Here is a 14,475-nt window from a genome sequence, read left to right on the forward strand (position 1 = left end):
TCCTGTTTCAATTTTCCGCTACAATTGGCGTATTCTATCTTTCTGGTAGGCACCAAAATTCTCCATAGTTTTTCTTTGTTTGGTAGGAGCAAGGGTGAAAAGTTGGTTTCTTTTTGATATGATTATTTTCTGAGAAACAAGGTGGCTTGTCAATGGCTAGGATAAAAATGGGTTACTCTTTACCTTCCCTTTTGCAAGATACTCTTCAGTAGGAAAAGTAAAAGATCTCCTATGACAGGTATGCTAATAATTTCATATGTGAAATGAATTACATCTCTTGAGAAATGTTTTGACAACATGTTGAACCAATATAAATTGCTCTGTCATTCATTAATCAATACTACACACTGAAACCTTCCATATTTCTGCCATTCATTCATTCATCTATTCAATTCAATTATCCAATTTATACATTCACCTATCTCAAATTCATGGCTCTGGGCAGCTAACAACAGTAAAAAAAATCATTAAAACACATTTACTATAAAAATGAGACACACATTCAGACTCACACATAGCTGAGGTACAAAAAAGAAAAAAATAGAACCCTCAATAAGAAATTAACATAACCATTACACAAGCTTTTCAACATATGTTTCTCACCAAATTTAAAATTCCATATCCAATTTCTAAAATAGAATCAGTGCATTTGTCCTTACAGACCATTATTGAAAAAAGCTATTCTGCAATTATCTTAAGCAGTTTATTTATGTATATACAGTATGTATGTATGTATGTATGTATGTATGTATATATGTGTATGTGTATATATATATATATACACACACACACACACACATACACACACACACACACACACACACACTATGTACATGTTAAAATTACAACAACATGGATTATTTGCACTATGGGAGAAATGTTTATTTGAACTAAAAAAATAAATCTAGGACCAATTATGTTTCTCATCCAATCTGAATTATTTGAATTAAAAAACAAAGAAAATGGGAAAAATTATCTTATTACATTTGGTGTGCATCATGCACAAATCTGCTTTTCCAATTCTTGGAATCCATTTAGAAATGTGCAAAAGCAGACTTCCTTTCACTCTAGATGTTGAAATATTGATCTATCTAAATTGATAAAAAACCCAAATGTACTATAACGTAGGTATGTAGATGGATACGGGTAGACATAAATATACAATTAATGAAAAGTTTTACAAATTGATCACCATTTCTAGTATAAATAAACTATTGAGCTGTTTGGATTTGAAAATATTAATAAATACAATTATATATCTGTTTTTATAATTTCTTGAAGAAACATTTTAATGATATTGTTATTTTGCATGTATATGCTGTATATGTATATACATATATCTCTAGATACTGCTAGTAAGATTGGCAACATATACATTTAATGAAATAAATAAAATACATATATACAATAAAGGTTTTGATATCCCTGAGAAAGCACATGAGCAGGTTATAGGAAGGCTTTGATCTTATCCATTGCCTGCTTAACTTCAGAAAATGTTTATTATAATGATATCCATTAGACTTTTTACTAGATAGGCACAGGGGTGGGATGCTACCACTTTGGTCCGGTTCAGTGTCTGCTGCTCTGTTTGGCCCAGCCACCCGCCCAGGCTCTTGGCTGTTCTTTATTTCCTGCTTTTTCAACCTCAGCTGCTTTGTGTGGCACAGCTGAGGTTGAAAAAGCAGGAAAAAAGAGGATTTTCAATCCCAGAGGTGGGATTCTACCTGCCAGAGAACCAGCAAATTGCGCCACTGGCTGGCCCCACCCCACCCCCGCCCACTCACTCCTTACCTGGTATGCGTGCCATCAAACTTGCCTGCTAAGTTGCTATTTTTCCTTTTTTTTCCCCCAACCATCAGCTGTTCTGCTATGCTGGGAGATTTAGATAAGCTAGAAAGGAGGAAATCGTTGGATTTCTTGCTTTCTAGCTAATCTAAAAGCAGAAGCCTGAAGGCTTCTATTATTCAGTGCAGACTCAGGTAGCAGATGGCAGAAACACAGATCTCTAAGTGAATCTGTGATTCTGTGAGCAACTCAATTCAATATTTACATACATAGTGTGTTGTAAGTTAATTTTGTGAATTTGCTTGCTAGCAAATTTTATGAGTTTGCTAGCAAACAAATTTTATTTGACAAACTCAGGTAGCCGATTGCAGATAGATAGATCTCTGAATGAATCTGTGATTCTGTGAGCAACTCAATCTGCCTGCCTGCTTTGCTTGATTTGGGGTAAAAGTTGCTCTTTTTTAAATAAAAAAATCAATATTTACATAAATATTTATAATATTTACATACAAGCCATGCCCAGCCAATCACATGACCACCAAGCCATGCCCAGTCAGCAAGCCACACACAGGCCAGTCACATGACCACCAAGCCACACCCACAAATTAGGCCACACCCACAGAACCAGTTGTTAAGAAATTTGAATCCCACCCCTGGATAGACATCTTACCTGGAGGAGAAGTAACTTTGAAAATGAGGTGGCAGTCAGAGCAAGAGCTGGACACAATCAAATTCTGAAAGTTAGCTTGTCCATCTTGGACCTTTACTCTTGTGTTACCTGAAAATAATTTACATCCATAGTTGGATTATGAACTCTTGTACAATAGTGACAATTATTTTAAACATTGGAAGAGAAAGGTAAGTAAAATACAATATCTGTTTAGTAAATAAATCAAGCATAAAATATGGCTAGTGGAGTTTGAATAATACATTATTATTTTAGAAAACTTATGAACATCTACCTTTTTCTTCCATGCAATAGGATATTACAGTGAAATCTCAATTTAGCAACTTCTGTTTAATAGATTTTGAATGCAACAAATCAAATTTGCACAAATGATGGAAACTGATACAAATAATGTAGAAAGCCAATTATATAAATTTAGATTTAATAGACATTTGGATTAAATAAACACTCTTGGCCCAATTCATTTATTTAAAAATTGGGAGTGTGATGGCTCATGTGGTTAGAACACTGGGTTGACAATCAGCAAGCCTGCATTCAAGACCAGTGCTGCTGTATGAACTTCTGTCATTTGCTCCAGCTCCTGCCCAGCTAGCTGTTAGAAAGCATGCAAAAGTGAATAGATGAATAGGTACCACTTCAGTGGATTCATCAACAGGGACATGAAAGGAGCCTCAAATTGGGCATCCCCTGGACAATGGTGATGTTACCAGCTGATCTTTTTATAATGGAAGTGCTTTGGTACTTCTGACACTGAAGTATAGTATTTATTTAAAACATTTATATAGCCACTAAAAAGACAAGTGGTGCTGTGGTTCATGGGCAGCAGGTGCAGATGGCTGAGGTCTCGGAGAGTGAGGACTCAGATGAGGGGCCTGTGTGTATTGCAGGGATGGGGTCAGGACCATCAGGGAGTGGAATGCTGCCTTTGGAGATTGTGGAGGCTGGCAGTAGTGATGCAGAGGTCCCTGAGGAGCCTGTGCCCAGTGCGTGTGCGTGCAGGGCTGCTCAAAGGAAAGAGCAGTTGCAGCAGCATGGGCGACTCGGGAGTAAGGCTCCAAGGTAATGGCTCCTCCCTTAAGAGATAAAATCCAGCTGAGAAACAGTTCTTTGCAGGAAGCAAAGAAGTTTTTGCACTCAAGGCTTGTGGACGTTCAGAATATCTTGGTTGGTATTTGGAGACTTTTTTGTGTTTGAAATATTTCTTAGTCACCTTATCTAGTGTTCTTGGCAGCCTTGCACAACCTTGGCAAGGCTCTTTCTTAACAGAGACAGTTAGTTTGAAACAGCCTTTTAACCGTGAAGGAATGGAATTCGTAAAGAATCATTAAAAGGTTTTGCTGTTACCTCTGTTTTGTGTTTGTTTCCTTGGAACAAGGTTTTGGTCAGAACAAGTGGCTATATCAATGTTTTAAATAAATACTACACTTCTATACTTCTACCATCTCTGGATGCTCCCAATTAGGAATTAAAAGACATATAAAAACATTTCAAAATGTTAAAACAATAACCTTGTGTCAATCGGTTCTAATGTACAATCATCTAATTTTCTCCTAATGTTTGCCCATTCTTTATAAATTACAGAAAGCTAAAAGGGAGGAGGCTGCCAAATTTGAGGAAGTAGAGTGTCACATAAGGCAGGGGCCCCAATGGAAAAGACAGCTTCATAGCTCTCAACAGATGACAACATTTAGGGAAAAGGATTAGAATCATGCCCATCCTATCTGACATGATACTGTATGACTGCTAAATGTCCTTAAGGATATGCAGTCCTGCAGATAGCCTGGCCCTATGCCATGTAGGACATTAAAGGTGATGACCGGTTCCTTGAATTGCACCTGGAAAGAAACTGGAAGCCAGTGCATTTCACACAACAGAGGTTTACATGGGCAAAGGTAGGGGACCCAATTACTATGCAGTGATCTTCAAGGACAAGCTCATGCACAGCACAATGCATGTTAAATTAAGACTTTGCAGTACTAGAGGACGACTAAGACATAGGTGTTTTAGAAAGCTAAAAGCTACACTGTTGTTACAAGACTGAAGTAAGAGATTAAATTTTTAGATATAACATTACAATTTTTTCTTTTTGTATCATTGCTCTGGGGTAAACTTTTTTGGGGGGTTTCTTTTTAAAAAAAATAGCAATGTTTTTTAAGCGGGGAAAAAAGAAATAACAAATTCTATGAACATATGGTTTTCTGTTGAGCAGCTTATTTGGGATTTCCATATCTTAAATTATCATATAATTATTTGGATATCGTAACATCTTGACCACTCATAGCATCCTCAATTCATAGAAGTGCCAATTTTCCAAAGGATCTTAACATCAGCATCCCTGGAAGGTTTTAAAACTGCCATTTCTGAGACTGACACGAACCCCAGAGTAATATATGCTGTATTTTCAAAAGGAGGTGATCTCAGCTTTCTGGCACATATGCTTCAAATACCAGAATATTATGGATATATATGGTATTCATCTCAAAGATTTCCCGGCAAGCTGGTATTTAATGCTGTAGAGAGCTAATTTGGAGCTAAACTACTTTGCAAAAAGCAGTTTGGCGGCTGTCAGATGAGTATGTGTGGCAGATCATTTTCTTGAAATGCTAGTTACAACAATCTATAATTGTTATAGGTTTAGGCATTTGTCAAAGGAATAAATGCAGCAAATGATTACATAGCGAACATCTGCACAGCACTCTTCTTTTATTCCTGGAGTTTATTGTCCATTAATTTGATGTATGTTTCTTTTAAAGAATGTTTCCCCCCCATGCCCCAATCCTGTTTAGTGACTGTCCTTTATTTGAGCCTACTTCTTCCATTAGTTTTCTTCTTTCTATTCTTTTTTCAGGGACTAATATATTTCCACTTGGAACAAAGAAGAAAAAGTGGTTTCTTAATTTGGGGTGGGGGAGAGAAATAAGAAAAATTGTTGTATAATAAATAATGATGCTGAGTTATTCAACAGATTGCATTGAAGTATCTTATTGTCTGGATGGTTGTCAAGGCTATGACAAATTGTTAGTATCTCTATTCAGCACCTGTAAAAGGCAAAATGCTCCAGGTGTTTATCGTTCTTTCCTAGTAGACAAATGTCCACCCAGTGAAAAAAGCAGTGCAGTTGATGTCATCAGGCAGCATGTAAATCACAATCACCTCATTGGCTTCCTTGGCACAAGGCCAGCTTAATCCAGCTGAGCAACTGCCAAGGTTAATGTCAGTCACAGCAATCAGGCCATTACATTCATTGCTTAAAAGACCACAAGGGGGGCACTGGGGATCATTAAGTGGATAATTGAAAGACATTTGCATACTGAATTCCTTTTCTCTTTCCTCTATTCTCAGTCAGCCACATATCTACCTATCTGGCCTACACAGCCCCTGGAAAGGTATATTTAGCACAATCAGGACCCATCTCTGCAAAGTCCATTTGCAACTTCAAATTGGTGCACAATGGGAAGCAGCTCTGTTGCTGCTGAAATCATTGAGATCACCATTCTACTCTATATTTGCTTTTGCAATATAACTTTGGCAGAAAAAGAATATTCACTTCCTAGGTCCCTATCTTGTCAAACTGTACAAGGGAAGAATCCTGCCAAATCATTTGTTGCTGGAAATCCTAAGATGTAAGAAGCTAAAGAACATTTCACTTAGAGTCTACTGCAGGAGAACATTTGTAGTATTGATGTGTGCTTTGGATCAGCATCAGTCATGGAATTTAGACAAAATTTCTAAAGATTTTTATTGATCTTGGATGAAGTATGCCTTTCTGGTACTTTTTACAGAGATCTCTAGCTGGCTAAAAGTAGTGTCTTGAATCTCTCTAAGTTGCATGGAATTATTATAATAACTGAAGCAACACACAAACTGATAAAAAAAAAATAGCTGTAAATCAAGAACGGTAGAGTTGCAGACTATTATGAGTCGATGCTAGTTTTAAGTACCTCGTTTATATGACACCAAAGTTTGAGCAGTGATTCTTGTTCTTGGGTTTACAAGGCAGATACTGTACTAGCATTCCATTTCCGAGAATACTTCAGATTGTCACTTATTATCTTTAAAATTTTATGTGACATGACATCTGGTTACTTGTTATTTTCCCTCACATGAATCTGCTCATCTTTTAATATAAGACCTCTTGTAAGAAATGTTGCTTTCACAGTAAAAGAATATTTGTAAAGACTTTCTTAAGGGTGGCTCCCCTAAAGCTTTCAGATCTGGACTCCATAAATCCTAGTGACTACAAGATGAAAGCAAAGAATCATGAAAAACCAAATTCTGTTGCCATTCAATAGTTATCTGGGTATCTGAAGCTCAGTGATGATAGTCATCAGCATCCCAACAGGGAATTCCTTATTTAGGTTAGTTGAATAAGTATTTATATCTGCACTGCGTGATTGTAGTTGCTAGATAATTTTGTATTTGGTGGGTTTCCTACAATTTTTAGTTTCTTCGTATTTCTATTCTTTTATTTCATACCAGTGATACATATCCAAACCTTTCAATATAATTTCTGGGTGGTTTTGGAGGTAAGCTGTCACAAACCATGGTTTGGAAGGGAAACCTAAAGGCACAATTCTCCGTCCCTGGAAGGAAGGAAGGAAGGAAGGAAGGAAGGAAGGAAGGAAGGAAGGAAGGAAGGGAAGGAAGGAAGGAAGGAAGGAGGAAGGAGGAAGGGAGGGGAGGGAGGAAGGGAGAGAGAAAGAAAGAAAGAAAGAAAGAAAGAAAGAAAGAAAGAAAGAAAGAAAGAAAGAATCTGTTGTTATTTGTCATTTTATCTTTTATGCTTTTACTAGGGATCATATTACAGGGCTAATCAACTGAACATGGAAAAAAACCTATAGAACAAACCTTCATATGTTAAGTGCAATATCCTCTTAAAACCAGGGGTGGGATTCTACCAGTTTGCACCTATTCGCTAGAATCGGTTGTTAGGAGAAATTACTGGCCTAATCCTATAAGGAAGGCAGGAAGGAAACATTCTGGTGTTGCTTCCAGAAACTGCCTCTCTATTAACCCTTATTACATTCTTGGCAGGGCTAGACTTCCTGTCTCAGAAACGTCTCTGGAGTTTTTTTCCCCTCCTTTGCTGGTACTTTGCTTGTGTGGAGTGACCATTCAAAGTTACAATGGCACTGAAAAAAGTGGCTTATGACCATTTTTCACACTTATGACTGTTGCAGCATCCCCACAGTCATGAGAGGCCAGGCGAGGAGATGCGTGCCTTGATGTGAGTGATATTAGGTTGGCCATGCCCAGCCAATAGCCATGTTCACCCAGTCACATGACCACCAAGCCACACCCACCACCTAAGCCATGCCCACAGAACCAGTTCTTAAAAATTTTGAATCCCACCCCTGCTTAAAACTGTTTAGGAAAGTAGTGTTAAAATATTGTATTAAGAAAGGGCAGACAAATAAAAACAAATACAATAAATAGCTCTGGAAATGACTCCATAAATACTGAAGAAGGCTTACTGGAAAAACAAATCAGAACTGTTTCAGTTTCACTTTCTTGTCTGTTTCACAGCTTTAGAGTAAGAAATGTGATTTTAATGAAGTTTATCAATTCATGTTATTCAACATAGCTAGTCAACTAATATTGGAGCCATCAAACTTTCTTTTTCCTTTTACACAAGTAACATCTCTGTAGCTAATCTGATAGCACCCTGGACTGAGTTGCACATTCTGTTTCATTCTGCTATGGCTTCAGGCAGCAAAAATATGAAATAACCATCACTGCCCTGTGGTTATTCTTGTAAATTGAAGGCACATATTTGTCAGTCATTGTTCACACTGGTCTCTTTTAATATAAGTACCATATATTAGTGATATTGTTTAAAATGTACAGTATGTAAATGAGGAGCAGAGAGAATTGTCTAAACCAGGGGTTGTCAAACTTTTGGACCTCAGGGACCACCAAACTCATAATTTTAAATCCCAGGGACCACTAAACAGTTCTGTGGGCATGGCCTAATTTGTGGGTGTGGTCATGTGACTGTCTGGGCATGGCTTGTATGTAAATATTGTAAATATTTATATAAATATTGATTTTTTTTATTAAAAAAGAGCAACTTTTACCCCAAATCAGACAAAGCAGGCAGGCAGATAGAGTTGCTCACAGAATCATTCACTGATCTATGTATCTGCCATCGGCTAGCTCAGTCTCTCAATTTTGCTTGCCTGAGTCTGCACTGAATAATAGAACCTTCAGTCCTAAGGGAGGTTCGGCTGTGCTTAAAAAGCAAGTTTGCCGAATAAGGAGTGAGTGGGTGGGGAAGGTTCCCATGGGCCATGTGGGTGGCACAGCCTTGTGTTTCTGCACAGCCTGGATTAATTACTTTGGGGGGGGTGCTCTGTGGGTGAGATTTCTCTGCGGCCCACCAAAATTTTCTCACGGCCCACCAGTGGGCCATGGCCCACCGGTTGGCAACCGCTGGTCTAAACTAGCAGTTGCAGAAGAAAGGAGGACCGCATAATCTCAGATTAAATAATCCAGCCTCACTTCCCATGTCTTCCAAGGTTTCTGCCTTCTTTGAAGATTAACTCTGCTAATTTTAAGCTTCATGTAATGTCTTGCAGAAAATTTGCTATCAGTTATAAAGAGGATAAAAGGAAATTACACTGAAGTTTGTAGGTACTCTGTTTCTATCTCCCTCTCTCCCTTTCCCTCTCCTTCTCTCCTCTCTTTTTCCCTCTCTCTCTGTGTATGTGTGTGCATGTATGCATGCACACACACATACACACGTGTGTGGTATCATGAATAAAACACTGGTAATCCTTAATAAAGATGAAGTTGTGGAAACAGTGGAAATGGTAGGTAACATTAATGGGAACCTACAACAAATTTTGGCAGCTATTGGAAAAAATAGTAGAAATGCAAGATTCCTGAGCTACAATTAATATTATTTCTAAAAGGCTAAAAAGGAAGGAAGTGTGTGGAACATATTGACCAATTTATTTGGAATTTCCTTTATTTCTCCTCTGATTACAACATATTCCAATTTAACATAATTATAACAATATCCAAGAAGGTCAAGATTTTTTAAAAAATGAATAAATCTAGAAGCCCTAGATCCTACATCAGTTTCTAACCTAAAGTATGAAGTGTATGTCTTTGAATTTCATACCTGTTTGTCCAGAAAAATAATTTGTGGTTGCCTCAGCAGTGGCCTTTCCACCACTCCATTGGAGGGTTGAATCCAGACAGAGATGCTGTATGGACGGACATAGAGGCAACTCCATGAAGTTGGGCTACTTCCATTTCTTCATCAAGGAAAAATACATTAAAAAGAAAAGAAAACCATAGTTAAGTCTGGTTATCTCAGGAATAATTACACGGTAAGATGAATCTTACAAATGAATAAATAAAAATTGAAATTGTTGCCAAACACCCAGAGAAAGAATGTGTGAACAATATCCATCTAATTAGCATGCTTCCGAGCTAAAAGAATGTCAAATATCAAATCCAATTAATTTGCAAAGTACAAGAAGTGGCATAGAACTCCGAAGAAACTTTTCCTCTTCCATTACACAGCTCAGGGTATACTTCTAAAATATTGTTCTCATAATGTGCATCACATGCAATAGTTCGGTTGACTGTATTTATTTAACAATACTTTGATTCTTTATTTTTTAGCTATACCATGCATATAGGCACCCGACTTAGTTTATATTCCAGGAATAAATCTGAAGCACCTTGGGACTATCTTTTGCATTTGAATTAAAAATATGCTTCATTTAGGGCCCACATGACCTCACACCCTTTCCGATTCTTTTTGTCATTATCCTTTTTATATATGCTTCTAATCCACTGCTACAGAGTGGTAACGGGGTTTGATATTGCCTCAAAATGAAAGTGAAAAGTATAAAAGCTATTTATTCAGTTCTCTTGGTGTTTGCTTTAAAAGGTCTACAAACAATGGATTTATTGAGAGCCAATTTACTTTAGTTTAACTCAATTGCTTTAATAGAATTCCTTTGCATTCTGAAGCTTTTACCACATTCTTTGTCTGCAAGGATTTTGGCCTTGCAAATTACAGTAGGGAGGCAAAATAAAACTGAGTTCATTTTTAAATGGCTAGTTTAAACATCTATTACTTTCTGATATAACTATTTAGGAATAATATAGCAGAATAGAAAAGTGGGTTGCAGAATATTAGGAGAGAATTATATATATATGACTTCTTGGAACTACTGTTGAAATTTATCATATATAAACAGAAAAACTATTTTAGTGAGGCATGTAATTTAACAGATCCCCCCCCCTCCAGTTGCAGTAGTCATATTAAAAAAGAATTTTCTGTTCAAGAAAATAGTTTCAATATGAGTAAGTTCTATCAGTCCTCAATAAGAATGTCAATACATCATTTTATTTCTCCCGTCTCCACCTAAAAAGCACTTGAAAGCCAAGGACTATAACTAACTGACTATAAATCATTAGGGAATACACAGGGTGGTTATTATCCTTGTTATTTGAGAGCAAGCATTAAGCACCTGGAGCTGCTATCTGAAGGAAAGAATTTGGGAATCCCATTGCCTTTGCAAAGGCAGAAAAGTAGTATTACGGATTTTAATACTAAATGGCCTTATCTATTCAAATATAATTTCTACTATTATGAATTCATTATAGAGAATGAAAATAGAAAGCAGTTACAGAGATGGGGAAACAGAGAGAGAGAGAGACAGACAGATCCACTACTATTGCAGAGAGAGAGAAATAGATGAAAAATAAATGTGGTGTATTAAATTTAAAAACATATGATTGAGTAGTAAATTTTAAAATGCATATATAGATGGATACTTTTCTGTAAGGATTTCAAGGACAAATTCATGGGGCAAGAATGAGACATTCCTTCCAATTCCAAACCCTTTAGACTTCCTCTAGCTTTACCAAGCAGGACAAGTTCTTTGCATCCAATCTAATCCTTTCATGGATTAATAGATTGCTGCTCTTTTTGCTATATCTACTAATCTTTATAAATTGAACAGAAAGTACCAATTTTTCTTCCATCTTCTTGTGAAAATGATAGTGCCCCCTGGTGGCAGAATGTATCTTGCACTTGCAAATTTGCTTTAAACTCAACATAACAATTGCAATGACCTTCTTGTTTCTTTTGTTTCTCTGTCTCTTTAAAAACTGTTTTAATCTCATATTAAGATGTAATTCTTTTATGTATATTGAGAATTCATACTGAAATTAGTATGATGGAATCTGAATGGAAGGAGATGGAATTCTGGAAACTGGATTTACCATCTTTCTCAAGCCAATTGCTTTAAGTTTCCAAGACATTTCTTTTTTGAGATTAAGCAAATGAGATCAAGGACTAAATTCAGTAGTAATGGACTGGAAGGCAATCTCTTCCCTATTTGTAAAGGCCTAAAATTTTTAATAGTATTAATAAAAGGTTTAGATGAAAGCATTTGATTTTTAATGTTTCCCTTTAATTTGGATTTTACACACACACACACACACACACACACACACACACTACCTTAACTATTCTATCAAGAATGAAAGACACTGCTTTCACTTGTACATAGGCATTCATATTAAATTACAATCCATATTATGTATAGATTCTGGGCAGAGATAAATAATACAGGTAGACTTTTTTGATGCAGCTCTTTTGGATTCAGGCAATTGATTCATATCATATTTGAAGGCTAAGTTTTAAAAAGCCAAGAAACCAATGTTAGCCAAATTAGTTATTAGATACATTCACTGAGCAAGAAAATTCCTATAGGATGTTCTATATTCCTGGTCAGTTTGTCCAGTTGTTGGTTAGACTCCTTTCTTTAGTTCTGTTAGTCTTTCTTAGTAGGCAAAAGTGCCATCAGTCTACCTTGTATTGACTAAAACCATTTTTTCGGGGTGGTGGTGTGTGTTTCCCCTTCATCTTCTTCTTGGTGCTAGACATATTTTCTCATTCTAAGGTTTGGGTGATAATGGAAAGAGCAATAATTGTATTTACAAATGAGCTTCAGAACAAATGAGTTTGTTCCCACGGTAGAATTCCACCTCCCTCTGTCTCTCACCCCAGAGTGGTCTGTCCCTTCCAGCCATTCTGCGGTTGCTAATGGTAACCAGATGGCCTCCTTTCTGCTCCCTCAAAGCATTAAGTTTAATTCAAATTCTATGTTGTACAGATTAACAAAATTGTGGTTTACTCTGACAGTTTTACAGGCCTAAATATCTAATTTGGACTCTTAAAAAGTGGATCCAGGCAGGTCTCTACTTTGCCCCTCTTAAATTTAGCACCTTAGGAACAATAACTTATTAAACATAAACAGGATTATGCCATGGGAGAGAATGTGCCAATTGGTGCAGCAGCGTATCCCAAGGTAATACCGCTTTTAAACTCTGCACAAACTCCCTAACAGTTTCCTAACCTAAAACTAGACCGTAGGTGGTAGAATTTTTTACGATATGTTATAATAGTGCAATAAATCTGTTAGCTTAAAATCGAATCTCCGTGGCCTTTTAGAGAAATCATCATTAAATGCAAGACCCTCTTAATGATGCCATCTTGGTGAAATTGTTTAATCTGCAAAGGGGGTGAAAGGTCACCAAATGAATTTTTTATAATACATCAACTTGACACGCAATAGGGAAAACTGTAATAGATAAAAGCAAAGGAAAAGGGCACTGTCTTCTTCTGATAGGTCAATAGCAGCCAAGAGAGTCACTCATCCTTCCACTTTTCCCTCACTGCTCTTCTCCTTTCCCATTTAATATGGACACCCAATTAATACCTCAGTACCATGGACAACCTCATTTTAGGTGAATTATAGCCATTTCTTTCCCCCTTCCCTGAAATGAAAGTGATCACAATACATCATAGCATTGTGCGAATTAACGTTAATTGATTCCAGTTACCAAGCATCGATGGGCCACTTATATAACCTGGGCCTTATTGGGAGCTGGAAGGGATGGAAGGAAGATTAGATTGCAAGGTCCGTTGCTTTGACGACGGCAGTCAGCTGACGCCTTGTTAGGTGGTTGTACGCTTCTATTGCAAGCCCCAGTGGGGTCGTCAGTAAACTGGAGTGATGTCCAAACATCATTACATGCTGCTTCGATATTAAAGCAAAGGGATTAGCACCTTATTGCAAGCAACCTGGATTTGTCATTGTGCTGTCCTTATCCAATTTCTAGCTGATAATGTGGCTATGGCCTGCAGACACAAGGTCCTCCAGCAAAGATATAAAAAAATTCCAACTGCCCAACAGCTAAAGTATTTAACCCTTCACCTGCTGTGCTTTCAGCCAATTAGCTATTGCTTTCTTTAAAGAGCTGTGCTAGGCAGCGGGCCGTGGCAAATGTCATATGGTCCCTGACGCCCTCCACTGTGCCTTAATTTCAGGTTGCTTCACTAATTTCTCTAAATTAGCACATAGAGATGCAGTTCCTCTTCTCATAGGTCAAATGTATGTTGCTGTTAACACATGTTGACTTCTGATATAGATTTTTAGTTTACTGAATCACAGAGGATTGAAAAGTTCTCATGTCAGAATGTATTCCTATTACAGCTGTAATTTTATTTTATTTTTTCCCCCGAAGTGCACTTTTTTATAGTTTGCACCCACTCTGGACCATTGTAAAAATTAGTTCGGTGCATGAAATTATAATGACAAAATAAGTGTGCAAAAATTGTTAAATGAATTTATTATCTCAACTGCCTCAATGCATCTAAAAGGAATCTTCCACAAGATTTAGAACTATGCCCATGTCTCATAAATGCAATAATAATGATAACAACACAAAGATAGGATTTTGAATGTGGTAGTTTGGGTTTACCCTTAATTTAGAACTTCATATGAGTAAATCATAAGGAGAAGGTTGCAATAGGACTTAGTTAATTAAAGAAGAAGAAGCATACACTGCTTCTTTTCTGCATTGCTTCTTTCCTGAATTTTGATCACAATTCGGCAAAGCTACAAGAGGAGATCAGAAAAAAAATAGTTTGGAGTCTGAGTGCCTAATAAGTTTAATAGATTAATAGC

General features: G+C 37.0%; 1 protein-coding gene across 1 annotated transcript in view; it reads right to left on the minus strand.

The window, feature by feature from the left end:
- The window catches only part of PKHD1 (PKHD1 ciliary IPT domain containing fibrocystin/polyductin), a 256,453-nt gene that overhangs the window by 15,671 nt on the left and 226,307 nt on the right, over nt 1–14,475 (minus strand). Inside the window, exons 55-57 of the mRNA XM_087922428.1 lie at nt 9,600–9,735; nt 6,969–7,056; nt 2,456–2,563 (exon numbers count right to left, since the gene is read on the minus strand). Coding sequence (XP_087778554.1) covers nt 2,456–2,563; nt 6,969–7,056; nt 9,600–9,735 — 332 coding nt within the window. The remainder of the gene's footprint in view (nt 1–2,455; nt 2,564–6,968; nt 7,057–9,599; nt 9,736–14,475) is intronic.

The sequence above is a fragment of the Pseudonaja textilis genome, chromosome 1 (assembly GCF_049901715.1).
Source record: "Pseudonaja textilis isolate UNSWEBS1 chromosome 1, rPseTex1.2, whole genome shotgun sequence".
Classification (NCBI taxonomy): Eukaryota; Metazoa; Chordata; class Lepidosauria; order Squamata; family Elapidae; genus Pseudonaja; species Pseudonaja textilis.